General features: G+C 36.3%; 3 protein-coding genes across 6 annotated transcripts; 2 read left to right on the top strand and 1 right to left on the bottom strand.

Annotated features, from left to right (window-relative positions):
- LOC18605789 (putative aminoacrylate hydrolase RutD) lies at window positions 1,081-6,274 on the bottom strand. Its single transcript, XM_018118324.1, has 11 exons — window positions 6,003-6,274; window positions 5,711-5,909; window positions 5,296-5,378; window positions 5,017-5,117; window positions 4,407-4,502; window positions 4,043-4,096; window positions 3,286-3,434; window positions 2,480-2,597; window positions 2,009-2,096; window positions 1,568-1,745; window positions 1,081-1,476 (listed from the first exon to the last, which is right to left on the bottom strand). The coding sequence occupies exons 1-10, from the start codon at window positions 6,118-6,120 to the stop codon at window positions 1,582-1,584; spliced, it is 1,170 nt and encodes a 389-aa protein (XP_017973813.1). The 5' UTR covers window positions 6,121-6,274; the 3' UTR covers window positions 1,081-1,476; window positions 1,568-1,581.
- On the top strand, window positions 10,829-15,913 carry LOC18605791 (KH domain-containing protein At4g18375). Its single transcript, XM_007039025.2, has 8 exons — window positions 10,829-11,898; window positions 13,172-13,645; window positions 13,921-14,169; window positions 14,352-14,606; window positions 14,838-14,917; window positions 15,103-15,211; window positions 15,312-15,438; window positions 15,545-15,913. Exons 1-8 carry the CDS (start codon window positions 11,185-11,187, stop codon window positions 15,562-15,564), a joined length of 2,028 nt encoding a protein of 675 aa, XP_007039087.2. The 5' UTR covers window positions 10,829-11,184; the 3' UTR covers window positions 15,565-15,913.
- On the top strand, window positions 15,826-20,408 carry LOC18605792 (nephrocystin-3). Of its 4 annotated transcripts, none has more exons than XM_018117829.1 (9): window positions 15,826-15,892; window positions 16,731-16,970; window positions 17,244-17,520; window positions 18,217-18,367; window positions 18,494-18,716; window positions 18,802-18,893; window positions 19,068-19,203; window positions 19,598-19,929; window positions 20,105-20,408. In XM_018117829.1, coding segments are annotated over exons 1-9 (1,704 nt in total). In that variant the 5' UTR covers window positions 15,826-15,890; the 3' UTR covers window positions 20,356-20,408. The 4 variants fall into 4 exon arrangements, with proteins under 4 accessions (XP_017973318.1, XP_017973317.1, XP_017973316.1 ...); XM_018117828.1 differs by lacking the exon at window positions 15,826-15,892 and adding an exon at window positions 16,283-16,508; XM_018117827.1 differs by lacking the exon at window positions 15,826-15,892 and adding an exon at window positions 16,285-16,550 and having other exon boundaries at window positions 17,247-17,520.

Here is a 20,476-nt window from a genome sequence, read left to right on the forward strand (position 1 = left end):
CACTGTTAATAAAAATTTATAAAAAAATTAAAATACTTTTCTTTTATTAATTTAAAAAATTATTATTATATTTTTTTTATAAAAAAATAAGGGAGCACCGATTAGTGCTCCCAAGGGAGGGGAGCACGAATGCTCCCTTAAGGAGCCCGATCGGGGCTCCCAAGTGGGAGTCTTTTTTTTTTAATTAATAAAAAAATTATATAATAATTATAAAAACTGATCAATAGTAAAATTATTTTTTACTTTTATCACGTTAACAAATTTATATAAATATTAATGATAGAGTAATTGCTGGATTTACGTGTCTAGTAAATTTTTTTTTGATGGAACGTTAATTTCAAAAATTAATGAATTTTTGTATAATTTTAATTAAAATTTAAAAAATAAAAATATTTTACCTACATTTTATGTGGACCAGACTCCAAGACCGACCAAGAAACTTAAACTAGACGGACCAAAGACACCAAGTTCTCTCGAGCATATTAGGATATTCCAGGGGTATATGGTATATTTTTTGGCATAATACTAGAATGAATCTTTATTTCTCCCTCCCTCTCGGCCTCTCCTCCCCCATGTTGGGTTTTGAAACAGGAAACCTCGGCTGGCATCAGTATTTTAGCGACCTCAAACATACTTCCAGGCACGTTCTCTTTCCCTCTTATGCATTTCAAGTATGATCTTGTTGTTTCATCAGTATTGTCGTCTTAAAACTGTTCCTCTCGGGAAATTGTTAACCAGTATTTCCTGTTGCATGGCAATTGGCATGTTTTCATCGGTTTGAATGTGATCCCTTTCCTTTATTCCTTTGCTAATAAGCACAAGCTATCCACTGGTCCACCAAGGTAAAGGGTAATGCAACAGTTGAATCTTATCAAGTACCCAAAGACCACGAAGAAAAAATGGATCTATCATCCATGCAAGAAAGGGTTACTAGCTATTGTAAATGGTTTATTTGATTAAGACTTAGCTGGTTTGAATCAACTTATAGATGCTCAGATCACAATAAGCATAGAAACCTGTGTTAGCAATACCCAACAATCCGTTTTTCCTTTCCAGTTATTTAGCATTATAAAACACTACTTCAAGAGAAACAGATAAATTTATCAATGGAAGCATGCATACTTGCCTGCAAGAGACACTCATTAATTTTCTTTTTGTTCAAATACAACGTCAATTGCTATTGGAAACAAATTTTTTTCCTTTTATGGTCATATTTATATACTTTTGCTGCTTGGCACAAAAGTAACTTCTAGCTTTATCTTTCGCTAGTATATATATAGTATCACGGGGAGGGCAGGGAAGAGCATCCTCCACCAACCTAGCATTCTCTTCCACGGTGTGATCTGCCTCAAGTTCGGCTATATTGATCTCTTCATTTTCGAGGTTTTATCGTTCAAGGTTTGAACAATAATATACAAATAAGCCAACAGCCTAATCAAAGGTGGTCGTGCCATAATGGTGACAAATTTATGAAACCTGCAAAAACAAGATACGAGCAATTGAGTCCCCGTTTTGTCTAACAATAAACCTGCTTTTGAACAGAAGGAAAGATAAACTCAGAATTTACCGTTCAAAAGGAGATTATGTTAGTGAGGCTCCAACTCTAGCTGGTTTTAGCCTTTGCAGAGCACTTCTTCCATGCTTTATTGCTATCATAAATAGACTGAATATATATAATAGGTAAAAGTGGATCTTTCCTAAGATTATGTTGGTTGCTCCCTCCATAAATGTTCCGCTTGAAGCTTCTGTTACCAGATAAAGAGAGCAAACATTAGACATTAAAAACAAGGTTTATTTGTCAGATCAGATAGGATAATCTATTTTATCTGTAATTACCCCCACAAGATTTCTGTCATTGTCATCTTAGTAAATACCCAGAGCCATTCTTATATCCAAGCATGTAGTTAATAGATAGAGAGAGCAATACTAATTATTTACTGCATGCAGGTCATTATACCGATCTGATAATGCAGGAGAAAATATCTTGATTTTTCAGAAGAATGCATACCGGAAGTTTTCTTGGGGAAGTTGTTCCAATCATGAGGGCTCATCTTCATTTCTGATGCATTTATCAAGTCCAGAAGAGCTTTATTAACCTGAAAATTTAAGAGTAATTCAGTCTATAAAGGTTCTTTCCACAGGCAAATACCATAAAATAAAACCGTTAAAAATTCTCATTAATCATTGAGATATATTTTTAGTAATGATGGAACACGGTCAATTTTGTCAAGTTAATATTCTACTCTCATCCATCAAGTAAGTCATTTGCACATGCCAGAATATTACTTTCTGTACACAATTCTACAAGCTCAACATGAACCTTTTGTTACTCTTTCCCACTCAAATTCAGTGTTAAAAATATTTTCAACTTCTTTTGAAAGTGGCTTTTTAGTGCTTTCCACCATAGAAAGATTCTCAAGGTGAACATTCATGATGCCTGAAATCAAGTGGCTGGCTTCACTTAGATGGAGAGAATTACCTCTTCTGTCCTCTCATGACTTACTAGATGCCCCCCATGAAGCTCTACCATTCTAGCAACGGGTTGTAGCTTCTCTGCAAGCCTCCTCGCATGGCTTATTTGAGCAATGACATCTTGCCTACACATTGAGAATGTTAACTTAGTTCACTATCATACATTTCTCAAGAGATAATTATGCTGATACAAAGATGACACTATATTGCGGTATGTGTACCACACAAAACATATCATAGTCACTATCAAACTACAGCTACTAGCAACTAGATATTTTAATACAAGTATACAACAAATACTAAATCAGCTTACATCTTGAATCTTATTTCAAAATTCAACTTGGAACTGTTAAGAGAGAGCTTTCATAAAGTTCACTTTATTTCAAAATTCTCCTATTAGTTCATCTGTCCACTTTTATCTTTAATGTTGCACTAGCATTCATTGCCGACCAACCTTCAGACACTCTTTAAAGCACATTGAGATTCAAATTTTAAGAGGATTTCCCACACTTGATTTCTATATGAACAAGGAGCAGTAAATATGAACTAAAATACACCACAAATAATGTGCTATGTGTTTAGAGGATTTTAAGGTTATCGAGATGATGGCTCTAGTTTCTTTCTCTCACCACAAACTAATCCAGTGGGAAAAAAGAAAAAATCATTCTTGTCATATGTTAAGCGTAACTGAAATTTTAAAACTCAACTCATCAGAAATTATTATATTCAGTTAATAAATAGACCGATATATCCTAAGAGAGTTCAAATATATAAGTATAATTAACTATTTTCAGGGTTATGAAGATTTAGTACCTGCCATGAATGACTGATACAAGAAATTCACATGAATGGATTAATTCAATTTCTGATCGTGTCATTTTATGTGTCCAGCATGCATTGATTTGACCATCAAAACCACAGTTAGATTGCATGCCAGTTGCTGTTATGCCTTTTACATATTCCTGCCAAGAACAAGCAAGCATCTTGATGTTAGCACCTCACAAAGTTGATCTAGGGTTTATATAACAATATTATTGTTGCAAACAAGTTAATAGAATTGTCTTCCTAGAAGCTGGAAAAACCTCACATCAGTGCCCCTGTCAAGCAATGATCTAAACAGATAGCCAACTATGTAAATATTTGACAATGATTTCACGCGGGGGCATGATATTAAAAAGCCAGCCTACTGGGTTACTTCTAAAAGATAATCAGTTTGGTATCGTATCATTGAGGGGTATAGAGCATATCCAATAAAAAAAATTCCTGCAACTTTAATATTTTGGATGAAGTAGAGTATATTCCATTAAGTATTCAATCAAACTCAGCTGGGACAGCTAGTTGCAGCATACAGAATAAGCAAAAAAAAAAAAAAAATTGCTTCACTCTAATTCATTGTATATCTAATTGGTATACTGTAGTATCATGTATTCATCGCAAGAAAGTCAGACCATCCACTCAAACAAAGATTACTAGTTTCCAATGAACAAGGAGTAAAATTTATCAGGTCTAATTGATTAAAATGATTGTCACTCAATGGCCAGTATCAACTTTCGACTTCAGCATTTCTTACTTGATACAAAATTGCTCTTCTAGTGTTAGATCCGACATATTCTTCAAGATACTCCTGCAATCAGATGTAAAATGAGACTATATGAGTTGCCGTTGTGTATTAAAAGAAAAGTTACATTAACTCATTTGTTTTCAGAAAAAGAACTAACATTTATTCTTGATAATTCCTCAACTGAATTTTAAATTTGACCTTGTTTGACTCAGAAAGTCTTAAATTGGAATAGCAGATCACTATTTCTGAGAGGTATTATACATATGCTAAACAAAGCCTCACTGTCATTACCCAGTAGAATCATCCTAGTCCTCAGATTTACATGAAAATGAAATTGTTAATAAATAACCCCATTAACATAAAAAACCATTACCTTTGAGTAGTGCGTGTCTAAGTCAACCGCTGCTCTTTGTTCAGGAGTCTTTGCCTTTATAAAACGAATTGCAATGGACAGCGTTTTGCGGTCAAACTGCAGCTCATTACAGATAGAACTAAGTCAAAAGGTTGGCCGATGGACAGGAATTAACTTTTGTGTCGCTGTTAGGCTTCTTTCACAGCAACAAAGATATAACAGTGAGAAGTGATATCTGGTGAAACCTGACAGATCAAGGAGTCTTCTTAAATCAGACTGATTTATCCCTCTACTGGAGAGGGAGAGAAAGTGCTTAGCAGATTATAATCACCTTCAACTACAAACAATTTTTTTTTTGGCTTTCCAAAACTGAAAGTGAGCCTCTCTGTATTCTACACTTTTGCAAATGATTCCAAAATGTGTCATAATCTCTACAGTTTTCATTACAGTTTACTAACTATGCTGATAATGGATACACGTACAAACACATTTGATCAAGTTTATGATAAAATGAAGACAAGAAGAAAAAGAAGTCAATTGCCAAGTATTTGTCTGATGGGACTAGCATCAGTGTTCTACAATTTAAAAAGAAATTGAAGACAAGCCCGCAGCTCTTAAACACTAAAAATACCTTTGGAAAACATTCAAAACCTCCACCCGTTACATTGAGTAATGCCAAAGAAAGAATTCTATCAGGCACCATGGCCGCCATCTTACAAGCAATCATAGCTCCTGTTTTCATATAAGAAATTCAAGCCAGGTTATTATTAGAAGAAGATTACAAATTTTTCTTAAATAAAGAACAATTGTAGTTAATACAAAGAATCAATATCAAGAAGAAGGTTAGTGAATTCTCCTGGCCTTAATGCATTCTTGCAATGAAAAGTCCAGTGGATTCACTCTCACTCACCCATTGAATGCCCAAAAACATGGGCTTTCTTCCAGCCCAGATGATCCAATAAGGCAATTGCATCTTTTGCCATAATTCTTGTCCTGCACTCAACAACCAAAAAATTTTTTTAAAAAAAAATCACTTTTCCAGGATCAAACCATAGCTAAAAGGATCGTAGCTCGAATTAGTACCTTTCAAGTCACTTCCAGTGTAGCAAATTATAAAATCCCATACTTTAATCTAGCTTTTACTAAAATTAACAATAAATTTCATTGTAAACTTCAACAAACAACAACTACAGTTTACCCACAAAAACAGGCAAAAAAAAAGTACTACACTACTACTATTAAATTGCATTAATTAACGAAAAAACAGCAAAGGAGGGATTTTGAGAGTCAAAACAGAAAAAGTTAAAAGGAACAGAAAGACTGACGTGTAGTCGGATTTTTTGGTGGGGACGGAGCTCCGACCCATGCCACGATTATCAAAGGCACAAACCTCGATCCCACCGACCTCATTGTGACCCTCGCCGGGTTCCTGATCAACCGCCATCGTTTCATCGCCGTTGGGCCTATCAGTTCCGGTCAGCCCCTTGATTTGTGGGCCCCATGAGTCGTGTGTCCCCGCCAATCCTGACCAATCATCCGCCAAATATCAGCGACTCAAAAAAATATAATCAAAATATAAAACGAAAAAAAAATTGAATGGAAAAATTATATAGCAACCAATGATGAGGAGGACTTTGGTAGGGCCGTGACCGTAAGTTCGATAAAAAATCTGGATCCCATTGTTTAGAGCTGCATCGACACTGCTCTGCGTTTTTCCCACCTCACAATACGGCATCGTGTTCGTGGAGTGGGTTGAGAATTTATGTTCCGCGGAGAGAAAATGGAGAGGATATAATTTTTGGCCCTTTTGTTTTCAATATATCTGGGACTTGTTCAGATTTCACTGTTCCAAAATAGACAAGAAGAGAACGGGAAGACGAGAAACGACGATGCATACTTGTATGGGTTTGAGCGGTTGGATTGGAACACGTGGTGGATCACAACTGCTGTTTGCCACGTAGGATAGTCGGTGGGCGCGTGCTGGGTCAAAGTCATAATAAGTTGAGATAAGCACATGGGAAAATTGAGGTAGCCCAACCATCTCCTTAACCAGTCAAAAATTCGTTATGTTTGATTAAAACGATACAGCCATACAGGTACTAATTATTAGCTTAATTTATTAGTCTAATATTACTTATTTGGTTACTCTTTAATAAATAAAAAGCTTCCGAATACGTTTATAAAAACATAGCACCTAAAATAATTCTTAAACAACTCAAGAAAGGAAATTCAAATAAACTTTTATTTTTTTTATTAAGTTCAATCAATAAAAATACATGAACTTAATTAAATATAATAAAAAATAAAATTTTTTTATATAATTAAAGAACTTAGCATAGGCTCTTGCCCACTCAAATTATCATGACACCTACTCAAGCGCTACAGGGGCACCTCAGCACAAATTGCCTAGTGTGTTGATACCATACAGTGAAAGAAAATGTAAAGTTTCATGAAATATATATAGACTCCTTATAGGAACTATTTCAGAAATACTGAATCAGTGATGATGATAAAACTACAAAAGCCCTCTAAAGAAAACATATAGAACCATACCTTAATAAACTCTCTGAATTTGGCAACGAGTGTTGCATATCACCCAACATGCGCTGGTTTTCATCTACACTTAACTGAGGCGGACCTTCCCCAATGATCGTTGCTAAGATCAGAGAAGACTTCCTGAATTGGCCAATCTAAAGATGAGGGCACAGTTTCACAATAGCCGGGCAACTCTAGAGAAGGAAGTTGCCCCTTCCTGAAATCCTTGGTTAGTGGTTGTGGAAGATCACAATTTTCAACGTGCTCAACTGATTTTTGAGTAACCATGGAAGCCAATTCATCTTTGTCAATTATGTGCCACGATGGCTCAGTCTTCTCAGCTTGCACTAACTGAGATTCAAAATCAGAAAAAGGTGTCTTGGGCTGTTTTTAGATTAAGCTATTCTGTTCTAAGCCCATTAGATGATCATCCAGATACCAGGAATCCTCCATATGCTTATTAGGTGCTTTTTGTGCATTGCTATTGAGTACTGCATTGGATTCTTCCTTTTTAACAGCCTGATCACTTTCCACACATTCAGCATAGACCTTCTGTGGAACCTCGCGAACACCATCTCTTATACAATGAGAACTTTCATCAGAACAATGATCCTTGCTAATTTGGGGACTTTCATTAAGAAAACCAGCATGCGAAACTTCAAGCTCAATCTGCAGGACATTTAGTTGTGCACACATAAATTCTTTTGGGTTCCCAATGTGGTGTCGCAGTTGCAACTACCACTGAGAGTCAGGAAGTGGGGCCAGATTTTGGTTATCAGGCATGCTAAGAGGGGTAGCCTGACCTGGTCCACTTGCAGCAAGACTATTGTTCCATAAGCATCCAATCTTGATGAAGATGAGGATGGGCAGCCAGAAAACTCTGAAGCCCTTCAAGCATCCTCTTCGACAAACCAAGGGTTAGCTGTATGCTCCCGGGCAGCCCTTGCTTCTGCCGCTGCCATTGCCTATTCACCTCCACAATCTCTGATGGACTCAACAGTGAAGAAATTAATATCTAATATTATAAGCATTATTCAATGAAACAATAGAATCATCCCCGGTGCACAGTAAGGCACTTTGAAGCTTAAATTTAGTTCCATATACTAATACCTAATGAAAAGGCATATCCCACCTACGCGGGAATCTTAAACCTCCAAAATAATGAACAGATTGTATATCAGACAAATACGAAGCAAGTTCTACATACCCTATGAACGCACCAAATGTAAAACAGAGTAACACTTTGAAACCTCAAAAATTACTATGCAAGTTCAATATAATGAACGCAGGAAGTAGAACAAACAAACCCCAAAAACCAGTCCCGAAGTTTCTAACACATACAACGACTAAAATGATGCAAAATTAAACAAAACCCGTCAGAAATTATTCCCCAAAACATTCCAAAACAGATAAAAATATGTTCATCCATTGGAATTCCATTATATTTCCAAAGATTGACAAAAACGGTGAAGAAAACAATTAGCAGGTTCGTACACAAACTATGGCTTTAAGGAAAATACCTTGTTCGAGGAATTGGTGGTTTTGCTGGGTTTTGCATCAAAAGTGAATTGCATTTGAGATCCGAAGGTACAGAGTGACAGGCAGTCTATCTCCTCCTTCCCTGCGTATCACCGTAACGATGTACTTAAACCAGAAGAAGAAGCGCCGCTTCGAGGTGCTTGTACGCTGTGCTTTGAGTATTGTAACGTGAACTTGTTACTTGTTGCTAATTTGTTCTTTATTATTATTATTATTATTTGTAATTAACATCTTTTTGAATTCGATTGTGAGTTTTGCCAAGATTTTTATCACTTCTAAATACCAATAAATTACCTTTCATGAAAACAACAAAAACCACCAAATAATATTGTTATAGTCAAATTTTTAATTGAAATGATAAACAACAGGTATTTTTAGAATAAAATGGTAAATAATATCTTTTAATAAATGGTAAATAACATCTCAACTTTATTACATAACAGCAAGATAGTAACATCTAGCCTAAATGAGTTATACTAGTTAAAATTCAGCAAATTTACTGATAATTTTCATTAAAAGTTGTGAATAAAATTAATTAAATCTTAATTACACAAAAAAATCATAAATAATCTAATTTTAATATTCTGTCAAATTTAGAGATGTCAATAAGTATCTTGTAATTGAGTATTTTTACATCATAACAATAGGTTAGATAACTAGGCATAGGAGTGGAATTTATACATATTTTTCTAGAAATTATTATGACTATTTACTTTCAAAATATGCATTTTACAAAGAAAATCAAGTCTCGAATTTTTCAATCATTAATTATAATGAAAATTAATCTTATGGCTGAATTGAATGATTTAATTACTTTTATCAATCGATGTGATTGTGATTAAGCCAGATAGTGGTAACGTATTCAATGGTCACGTAGAAAAAACTTTGCTAAAACCAAGAAAATAAGTTGATTAAACTTTGGGCCGTGCTATTTGGACTAAAAATAGTGACGGTAAGTCATCCAACATTTTGCTTCATTCGGACATCTTTTCCAAATAATTACAGTCTCCACACTTTAGCCCTCGTTTCTCCTTATTTTTCTTTTTGGCAATATATATAAGCAGATGAATTATACTAAATAAATTGGTAACCATGAGCATTATGCAATGAAGGTCTATCAAGCATATACTGAGCTAAAATAAACTTATTCTTTTACCAGGAAAATGAGTTGTATATCCCCTCCAGATTAAAGGGATATATAACCATCCAGATTAGCTTTATTGATAAGGATAAGAATGTTTTAATACAAATCCTGAGTTCAATATTTTCTCTTCTTATGTTAGGCTACCTATTAGGTTGTGATCTCATCAGATTAGTTTTGAATGGAAAAAGTTGGTCATACGAGTTGGTGATCTTCACATGTCCCTCATCATGGGACTCTCACCCTAGAGCCCTGGACCATACTAACCTCTATTTAATGCTAACACGAGGCAATCTTATTATTAGCAAGGGAGCAGCAGTTCCAGGATTCTGAGCCCATTTTCGACCTTGTCCATGGTTTCCGAAAATCTGTAAAGTAGTGTTGAGCACTTCGCGGCAGGCTATTTATTTTCCACATCAACAGTTAGATCTACATTTTCCTGCTCATCATGATGACACTTGCCGAAGACGGATTCATTATTATGAAAAATCAAATAAATTGAAAGGAGGAAGGAAAAATTCAAAGTCTTAATTTTGATACCTATTACTTGCAGTCAATCTATCAAGTCTTTGTCTCAGTTGTCAGAAATGATCTTGCGTAGAAGAAGACAAAGAAGGTTGTACAGCCCTTACCTCCCATCTTAACTAAGTTCTCTTTCTCTCTCCATCAAAAACAAGATATAATAAACATAAATAATAATAATAATAATAATAATAATAATTACTTTTGTTTTTCAAGAATAATAGTAATAAATGTTAATTAAAAATAAAAGAATAAAAATTGTGACATTAAATAAGGTAAAATAGTACAAATTTTAAAATTAAAAATTTAATATCTCGTATTTAAATTATTTTTAAAATAGATCTTTTCAAGTTATTGAATTCATTATTTATATTAGTACTAAATAAATGAACCAATTTACCAACAAAAGTAAAAGTTGCACAAAGCACAATAAATGTTTACACTTTACATGTAACTCCTTTTTTTAAACAGTCCAATGTCCCTCCACCCTCACCTGAGTACCCGAGACAGGAGAGGCTAATAAATAAACAAACAAAAACCCCGTACGGCCCTTCAAACACGGACTCCAGTGATTAGTTTAAATTTGATTAAATTTATTTTTTTCTTTTTTCCCAAAATGAAAAACTAGAGTCCCGAAACGGCGTCGTGGAAGACCTGCTTACCCGAGATGGTACTCGTTATATATTTGCCCGCAAAGAAAGTAAAGTATCCTAACTGGAACAAGTGAATAATCTTTTGCAGCTCAAACTGTGTATGACTCGGCTAACAGCTCTCCTCATTTCAGATTCTCCATCTCAAGTTAGGTTTCTCAGGCTCACTTGCATTTTCTTGAAATTTCCCGAGAAGCAAACAGAAAAGAGCTGAAGGGACAGTCAGACAGACGGCGTAAGAGCAAAGCTTTGCTACTCTCAAAACCCTAGACCCGATCCATGACAAGGAGCAGAACCATCATCATCGTCATCGGCCAAACTGTTTTGAAACATTGACAAAAGGACAAGGACTGAAATCTTTGTGAATCGAAAGTTCAGAACCTTAAAAAGGCTTTAGTTTAGTGTTTTTTAGATGGAGAGATCTAGATCCAAGAGGAACTATTACTACGACCAAGACTATGATGGAGAGAACATGGGTAGAACAAAACCTCGGTACAACAACCATCACTACCTACCCAACAGTCACCGCCACCGTGGCAACAATCCCAACAACAACAACGGCAACAACGGTCGACCGTCGAATAAAGGCGGTAGCGGCGGCGGAGGAGGACAAGACTCTTCCCTTATGGTAACCACGAGCTACCGCATTCTCTGCCACGACATGAAAGCCGGGGGCGTAATCGGCAAATCAGGTAGCATTATCAAGTCCATAAGGCAACACACCGGCGCGTGGATCAACGTTCACGAGCTGATTCCCGGCGACGAAGAGCGCATCATCGAAATTTCCGACACGCGCCGCCGTGACCCTGAAGGGAGAATGCCGTCGTTTTCGCCTGCTCAGGAGGCTTTGTTCCTTATACATGAGAGGATTCTGGAGAGTGATTCGCAGTTTGGGTTTGGCAGTGGCGGAGGAGAGGAGGAGGAGGATTACGGAGGGGTGGTGAGAGGAGGAGGGAATAGGGTGGCGACGAGGTTGGTGGTTTCGAGGATGCATGTGGGATGTTTATTGGGGAAAGGAGGGAAGATTATTGAGCAAATGAGAATTGAAACAAAGACTCAGATTAGGATTCTACCTAGAGACCATACGCTGCCCCGTTGCGTTTCCATGTCTGAGGAGATTGTTCAGGTCTGCAACCAAATTGCATTTGGATTTGGATTTAATGCACAAAAAAGGGGAAGTTACTAAATACTAATGCATGGGGTTTTTAATATTTGGTATGTTTAAATTCAATGGCTTAATGGAAATGATTGGGCGGTTAAATATTTATTTATTGATTAAAAGATTTCAGGTTTTGATTTGAGAGTATTGAGCTGAATCCAAAATCCTGGTTTGAATGAATGTTACCCGTGGATTGTAGGAGTTACTAGTGTGATCTCCATGCATTGCTTTTTCCCTTAAAAAAACCTGGACATCTAAATATTAAGCAGCTAATTACTATATGCCATTGGCAGCAGTCTTAAGTGCTGCTTGATGAACCGATTTGTACATTTTAAACAATTTGCCCTTTGCTGAAAAAAAGACCTGTTCTTTCTTCTCATCTGTTGTTGATTCAAAGAGGCTTAAGCTCTTCAGAAGGTTTTATTACAAATTTACTTCATATATTTTTAGCTGGTATATTGTGTCAAATAAGAATAATTTAAATTACTTGGGAATTTAAACTATTTGTCCTGTTCTGATTGTATGCCTATGAACTTCAATCTGTTGTGTCTTCAATTTTCTTGAAGTTGTTGATTGTTGCATCGTGCAATTTCTTTTGTGCTTTTTGCTTTTGTTGATACTTGGTATTTTGGGCAGTGCAAATGTCTGTGTTAATGAGTTTTTCCTCTAATAATAGCTCACTGAAAAACCATTTCATGCATTTTGAAAGCTGTTGTTTTGCATTGACATGCTCAACATCATGCTTCTGTGTTATTTGAATGTATCATCCATATCAGATACAAGTTCTTTTGATTTTCTCCCAGCAGTTCTATAAGTATTCTTTTTATTTTGGTAAGTACTAATTATTCATATGAATGCTACATAACTATAATAATCTCCAGTTTATGCCATTTTGCCAGTGAACCATATATCTATGATTGCTGACGAAGCAGTCTAAATCTAGGAATTGTATGCTGCTAAGGCTGCAAATTGGTCACAAAAGATGGATAGTTGAGAGCCATGCATCTTAAGTAGTGTCCATGCTGCATTGCAAAGAATAAGGCTTCTGATGTTGCTATCTACTAGGAGTGGTTTTGCTACCAAAAATGAGTTTTCTAGAAAGTTTTTCTGGTTTAAGATGTATTTAAGCATATGCAGTATGCACTTCATGCTTTCCTCCTAATTTCCCTCTGGTGAAAGATATTAATGTTGTGACAGCATTATCATATGGTAATTTTGTCTAATGTTGTTTTTCATGCAGGTTGTGGGGGATGTAAATGCTGTTAAAAATGCTATAGCAATTATTTCATCACGCTTAAGGGAGAGTCAGCATCGTGACCGCAGTCATTTCCATGGGCGAATGCATTCACCAGAGCGATTTTTCCCTGATGATGATTATATTCCACACGTAAACAATGCATCACGTCGATCATCTATGGATGGGTCAACTTTTGGTTCACGGATGCCTGCTGCAAATTATAGAGGCAATAATTATTCCTCACGTCCATCTGGCTTCATTGAAGCTGGGACTGCTCCTATGTCTGACAGTGGACAGCCTCTTTATGGTGATGATCTTGTATTTCGTATACTTTGCCCAATTGAGAAGGTTGATAGTGTTTTTGGAGAGCCAGATGGCATAGTAGATTTACTTCAAAATGAAATTGGTGTGGATGTCAAGGTTGCTGATCCTGTGACAGGGTCAGATGAGCAGATAATTACCATTTCTTCTGAGGAGGTACTTACCATCTCTCTATTGTTGTTTCATGACACATGGCCACATGGGTGGATAGTTGTTTGTTTGTCCTATAAAGCTCTTTCTTCTTGTGTATGCCAATTTTTTTTGGGGGAGATAAATTCTATCAAACTTTCGTTTATCAAATTAAATGTTGTCTTTTGTAATGTTTAAACACTTGAAAAACATTTTTAAAAAAATTGTTCATTCCTTCTGAAATTTGAAATACATAGTTATAGAGGTTTCTAACTTATCTTTGGCCTTTCTTTTGTCCTTAGGGTCCTGACGATGAGTTGTTTCCAGCTCAGGAGGCTTTATTGCATATCCAAACTCAGATTGCTGACCTCGTTCCTGATAAAGATAACATCATAACTACTAGGATAATTGTTCCATCGAGTGAAATCGGATGTTTAGAGGGAAGAGATGGATCATTATCTGAAATGAAAAGATTAACTGGTGCAAACATACTGATCTTGTCAGGAGAAGAACTTCCTTCTTGTGTATCAGGACCTGATGAGATTGTACAGGTTTGCTACTTAGATAGCTTAATTCTTTTGAAGCATTGAGATCTTAGCTTCTTGGTGCTTATACAATCCAGATCAAAGAAAGGGTTCAAAACCTGGGGTCTATTAAATTTAATAACTGAGGGCAGGCTGATTGGATTGATTTACCTTGTGTATTCTGAATGGCATTTTGATATACTCTACAGATTGTTGGGGAGATAAAGGCAGCTCGAGATGCTCTTGTTGAGGTCACATCACGACTACGAAGTTATTTATATAGGGAATTCTCTCAGAAGGATACCCCTCCAGCTATCTCTGCGACAGCATCTCTTGGGAATGTTTCAGCACTGGAGATTGCTTCTCCAAACTTAACTCCAGTGCGTGATAGTCAAACTGTCAGTGATCCTCCTACTGGAACCTATCAGAATGTGCTAACTGTGGCAATGCCACCATTATCAAAGGTTGTAGCGAAATTCCTTTGGTCTTAGTATTTGTTTTTGTGTGTTGTTTATGTAGTCAAAAATTAAGTTCCATTTTTCTTTAGCTCCTATGGGTTATTTACTGTTCTTGGTTGTTCACGTGGTGAGTAGCTTGAAAGTGATATATAACTAGTGACATGTTTTGGTAGTTTTTCAGGGCTCTTCTTCTGTATTCTAAGAACATAATTATAATAACTTAATTGTTATTTATAGGAAGTTGTGAACTCTGGCGCTGAAACAATGAAGCAGACTGAAAGTGAACGCCGTGAAGATATACCAAGTACAATTAGCAGGTGACTAAGTTTTGCATTATTTCACTCTTATTTTTTATAATGAAGGTTGCATCGCACACTATTAATTTTTGTTGCTGCTATCTTTTAAAAAATTTTATTTAAAGAACAAATGTTCTTTCAATCGTTAGTATTTTAGAGGGTCCTTCTGATAAATAGTGCTTCTCCTGCTTGTAATATTCTATCAGAATCCCTGTACCACTTGTTACGAGGAGTACGCTTGAAGTTGTCATACCAGAGCACGCTGTTCCCAAGCTCATAACAAAATCTAAAAACAAACTGGCACAGATCAGTGAGGTAAGCATTGATGCTTTCAATTCCCTAGTTAATTTATGTTAACTTTGGTTCAATCTAATTTCAAATCACTGGTCTCTTGGTTTGTGTTTTCTGGGTAAAGTTGTCTGGTGCCAATGTAACTCTGGTACACGATAAACCAGACGACACTCAAAAGATCATTCAAATATCAGGTACTCCAGAGCAGGCTGAGAGAGCCCAGAGCTTGCTTCAAGGCTTTATTTTAAGCAGTAAGTCTCTTTGTATATCTGTATGTTTGTGTGCCTCGTATAACTTTTCCTTCATTTTGTTCTTCTACACTGGTGTCTAACTGGGCTCTTTCTCTTTTCAATTCAGCGCAAGAAGATGGACCTTAAGCTACTGCTGCTAGTAAGTGGGGCTAGAACTCGGAGCTGTCTGTATGGGGACAGTGCTGTTAAGATTTTCCCTAGAATCCGGATGTATAAATCTGGTTCCCTGTTATTTAGGCACAAAACGATTTGTATCTCTTTTACTTAGCCTTTGTTTTAGATTGCTGAGTGTTGGAAGGGTGAGAAAGCTCCATTGTAAATGTAACATGGGGAGCTCTTGGTCTAAGTTTTTCCTGCAATGCTTCAATTTTCCTGAATGAAGAAAGACCGCAGTTGATTTGTTGTTCAGAATTCTGCTTTTGCATACACTTTGTCATTGGCTGCTTCTATCAATGTAAGTTTTTATACTTTCAAATTCCATTTGCTTGGTTTATACTTAAATCTGTTTTTAAACAACATAAAATATTGTCGACTGTTTTACTACTGGAAGTATACAACACAAAGTCACGAACAGCATTATGCTACTTGGTTATCAATACCTGTTTGTTAATTGAGTCCGATTATCACTATGTGAACCACGACGAGACCAATATATTGGAATTTTTTTTATTTAAAAAAAGAAGAAGTGAATCTATATTTTTAATTAATTCTTAAACATTCATACAAATAGACTTCTAAAATAATTAGTATATAAAACAAATTTATGAGAATTAATTAGTCGACACCCGGTAGATGATTTCTTTTGTTCTTTAAACTTTTGGTTTCCGCTGCAATTTGAACCGACCCTACCAGACACGGGCCTATAACATCTCAGTGTCTGCCCCACCCAACCGCCTTCATCTCTCTGACTCTGACTCTGACTCGGTTACCAACCCAGTTAGCCAGGAAACTCGAAGAAAGAAGAAAACAAAACTACCAAATTGCGAGCTTTTCTTCTCTCATTTCAACTCTCTTCCCACTCTCATGGCAGCTTCTATCCTTATCCCCTCTCCCTCTTTCAACACTTACAGGTACCCTCTCTGTTTGCTTGTCTTTGTACTCTGCACATATATGTACGTATGTATCTGCAAAAAGTTTTCGAATTCACTTTTGGGTGTTTTTATCTGGGTTTTGTAATGTCACGAACTGTCTCGTGGGTCCTCTTTATTCAATCTTTGCATAGTCGGGGGGGGGGGGGGGAAGTGAGTTACTTTTTATCCTTCTTAATATTCTCACCTTTCAAACTATTTCAGGACAAGTCAAGTGTCTCTGAACTTGCATTCACAACACTGGCATCAAAGCATCAGCCGCTTCTCAGTATCTCTTAAAACCCACAAATCAAGTCTCAAGCTTTACATGATACCTGCTATTCCGATTGTCGCCCGCCAGTTTCTGTTGAAACCTTTTGCTGCAGTTGACTCATTAGAAGCACATGTCTCACCGGACCAAAATTGTGCTGCTTCGGGTGTTTCATCTCAAAATGGTTTCGACAGGTGGGAACTTATCTTGCTTACCCATAATTTTGCCCTTATTTTGATGTTACTGTTTCTTAATTTACCTTTCCTGGACACCGGAATTCTTTTGCTTCTGACTCGTGGGCTTTGCCTGAAGTGATGTAACGTCGGATGACACCTTTGGTTTCAAATCTGACCATGAAATGATCTTGACATTGTTCTGAGTTCATCATTAGCAATTCATTATATCCTTCTCTAGCAAAGCTGAGTCTACAAAAATTAAGTAGCTGAAAAACATTTGTCTGTTATTAGCAGGTCTAAAACATTGCTCGACAAAGCAAGTAACTCCTTGGATGGCATGAGTGACTTTGAGAGACAGCTGCAAGAGCTATTTAATGAGGTCAAAACATTAATTATGACTGGGAACAGGAGTGATGCTCTAGACCTACTTCAAGCAAATTATGAAGCTGTAAAAGAACAGATAAATGCAGGTGCTAAAGGCATAGAAGAAGCTGCTATTCTTGATGTTATAGCCTTGGGTTACATGGCTGTTGGAGAATTGAAGTTTGTTCACCCTCTGCTCAATTTGGTAACTTCCTTTTTCTTTGGAAACTAAATTTTCATGTGCGTGAGGCCTCTGTTTGACATGATAATGTACGTGGGTACTAATAACTTATTGATGTGGTCGTAGATTGCTAAATCGAACTTTATGCAAATGCTTATAAGTTTCATGTAAGGGTTGGAAGGGAATGGAAAGTTATTTGTTATTGCTTTTTCTATTTTATCTGGGTTAATCTGGTTGTATAGTTGTTAGACGTAAGTGGATTAGATGGCGCTAATGACCAATATTCACAAAAGGTATGTGCAAAATTATATTCAGATATTTTGAAAGCCATCCTAGATATTCTTTCTGTTTCAAGAGTGATATTCATGATAATGGGAAAAAAGTCATTGAAAGTTTAGTCTTAAAGTCAGGGGAGCTTCATTTCTTTTTCCTCATTTAAACTTTGTGAAGTACAATTTATATTTCCTTTTTACCTTTTTTTGGGTCCTTTCTCGTCTTATATTTATAAATTCATATGTTGGTTTTCTGTGTGGCAAATAGGTTATAAAGATTAAGTACCACTATCTGCTATGTCCAAGGCAAAAGTGATAGATAAATGGCTAAAAAGTTCTGACTGCAATAAAAACTGCTCATTGATGTAACAGTCACTCATCAAGAGAGAATTAAAACTTTTTCTTCTCTGCTTCACTTTTCTTGATGCAATTATTTTCATGATGGCAGATTAATGAGGTTATCGAGGATCAAAAGGATGATGAACCTCTTCTGGACTCGGTACTTTTGCATATGGGAAGTATGTATTCAACTTTGGGGGAGTTTGAGAAATCCATGCTTGTCAATCAAAGAGTTACTGATATTCTAGAGAACAGACATGGTAATTGCCTCCTTTTTTGTGCCTTTATTTTTTAAAAATTTTTTTGGTGTTGCTTATGAGCTTCACTCATTCCTTTTCGCAGTTGGCTTCTCTCAATGATTATCTAAAATTCATGTCTTCTCCTAGGGAAAAATAGTATTTTTCTTGTCACACCACTGTTGGGGATGACAAAAGTTCTTAGTTCTACTGGAAGAACTACAAAAGCAGTTGATATCTATCATCGTGTGATAAAAATCTTGGAATTAAGTAGAGGCACTGAAAGTGAGGATTTTGTGGTACCTTTGGTTGGACTTGGAAATCTTTTAATAAAGGAGGGCAGAGCTACAGATGCAGAAAATGCTTTTGTAAGGTAAGTGAGCATATTCTTTCATATTGATTTGGTTGTAGTTTTGAGTTCATTGTTCACTTGTTATGTGCTTTTTTTCCTTTTTCAGAATTCTAAATATATATACCAAGTTATATGGGGAGAATGATGGAAGAGTTGCACTTGCTATGTGTTCTCTAGCCCATGCAAAGTGTGCAAAAGGTAGCTTCTGTAATTTCTCTGTCCCCCATCCTCACCCCCAAGCCCGAAATAAATAAATAAAGGATTTAAAGCATTTTTGGGGCCCTTGCATTGTTTTTCAATCATAAAACATTCTTCAGCACTTCAAAAACCTTTAAATTGCAATTATAGTTTATCATGCCAGTTTTCTTACAGGGAATGCAAATGAAGCCATTGATTTATACAAAAAGGCTCTCCAGATGATAAAGGATTCAAGTTATATGCCTTCAGATGATAGCCTGATGGAGAATATGAGAATAGATTTGGCAGAACTACTTCATGCCGTGGGAAGGTAAGTTGGATACAAAGTTGCAACTAAAAATCTGCATGCATTCAGTAGATTTATATGCATGGTTTTCTCAGCCTTTGTGATAATTCCATCTGTGGATGTCCCTGAATGTGCTTGGATGGGGAGCATTGTTCACATGGGATAGCATCTATAATGAGGCTGAAAAAAATCAAGTGGCTGCTGTATGCCATTAGGCCTGCAAAATTTAGAAGTGTCTTTCCTTGAAGAAAATCTCATTCAGAAGCAAAAGGAATTATAATGCATTACTTTTTGATTATCTGATTATGCAGGGCAAAGTTTTAGCATGTCATAGTAGTAGTCTTGTGCTTGCATTTCCTATTATACAGTTTTGGTAAAAGCATAGTCTTACTTTCTGTTGCAATTTGTATGCTGGTAGGGGAAGAGAAGGTCGGGAGCTGCTGGAGGAATGTTTATTGATCACTGAGAAGCTTAAAGGAAAAGACCATCCCAGCTTAGTTGCACACTACCTAAATCTTGCAACATCATATTCACAGTCTAAAGATTTTGTTATGGCTGAACGCTTGTTGAGGACAAGTTTGGAAATCACAAAAAAGGCTGAGCGGCCTGACAATCCATCCATCACTTTTCCAATGTTGCATCTTGCTGTCACTCTTTACCATTTAGAGCGGGATGAAGAAGCTGAGCAAGTAGCGCTTGAGGCTTTACATATCCGTGAGAAGGCATTTGGAAAAGATTCACTGCCTGTTGGTAAATGTTACTATCTCATTTACTTGTGCTGAGTTTGATTAGGCTAAATATCATATCATCTTGATGATTTTAAAGAATTAGTACATCATTAGAAGAAAATAATTGAAGTTGTTGCCCTGATTGCATCCTGATTCTACTACTATACATTTTGTAATGTTCTTTGTTTTTATGGCAGGGGAGGCTTTGGACTGTTTGGTGTCAATTCAGACCAGACTTGGGAAGGGTGAGGTTGAGTTACTGGAGCAGCTGAAGAGAATTCTGAGGATTCAAGAGAAAGAGTTGGGCTACGAGAATGAGGAGGTTATGATAACACTAAAAAAGGTTGTATTTTACTTAGATAAATTAGGGAAAAAGGATGAGAAATTTCCCCTACAAAAAAGATTGTCCAGGCTTTGGATGAAATACAAACAGGTTGTTCGATATTAATATGGCATTTTCTCATTTTCCAAAAAACAAAAAGTCATATAGTTTGCAAGTTAGACCAAAATTCTTAATTGATATCAAACCACAATACAAGCGTTCAAGTTTACACTTTTGACAAATTTCC

Source organism: Theobroma cacao, chromosome 3 (genome assembly GCF_000208745.1).
Source record: "Theobroma cacao cultivar B97-61/B2 chromosome 3, Criollo_cocoa_genome_V2, whole genome shotgun sequence".
NCBI lineage: Eukaryota > Viridiplantae > Streptophyta > Magnoliopsida > Malvales > Malvaceae > Theobroma > Theobroma cacao.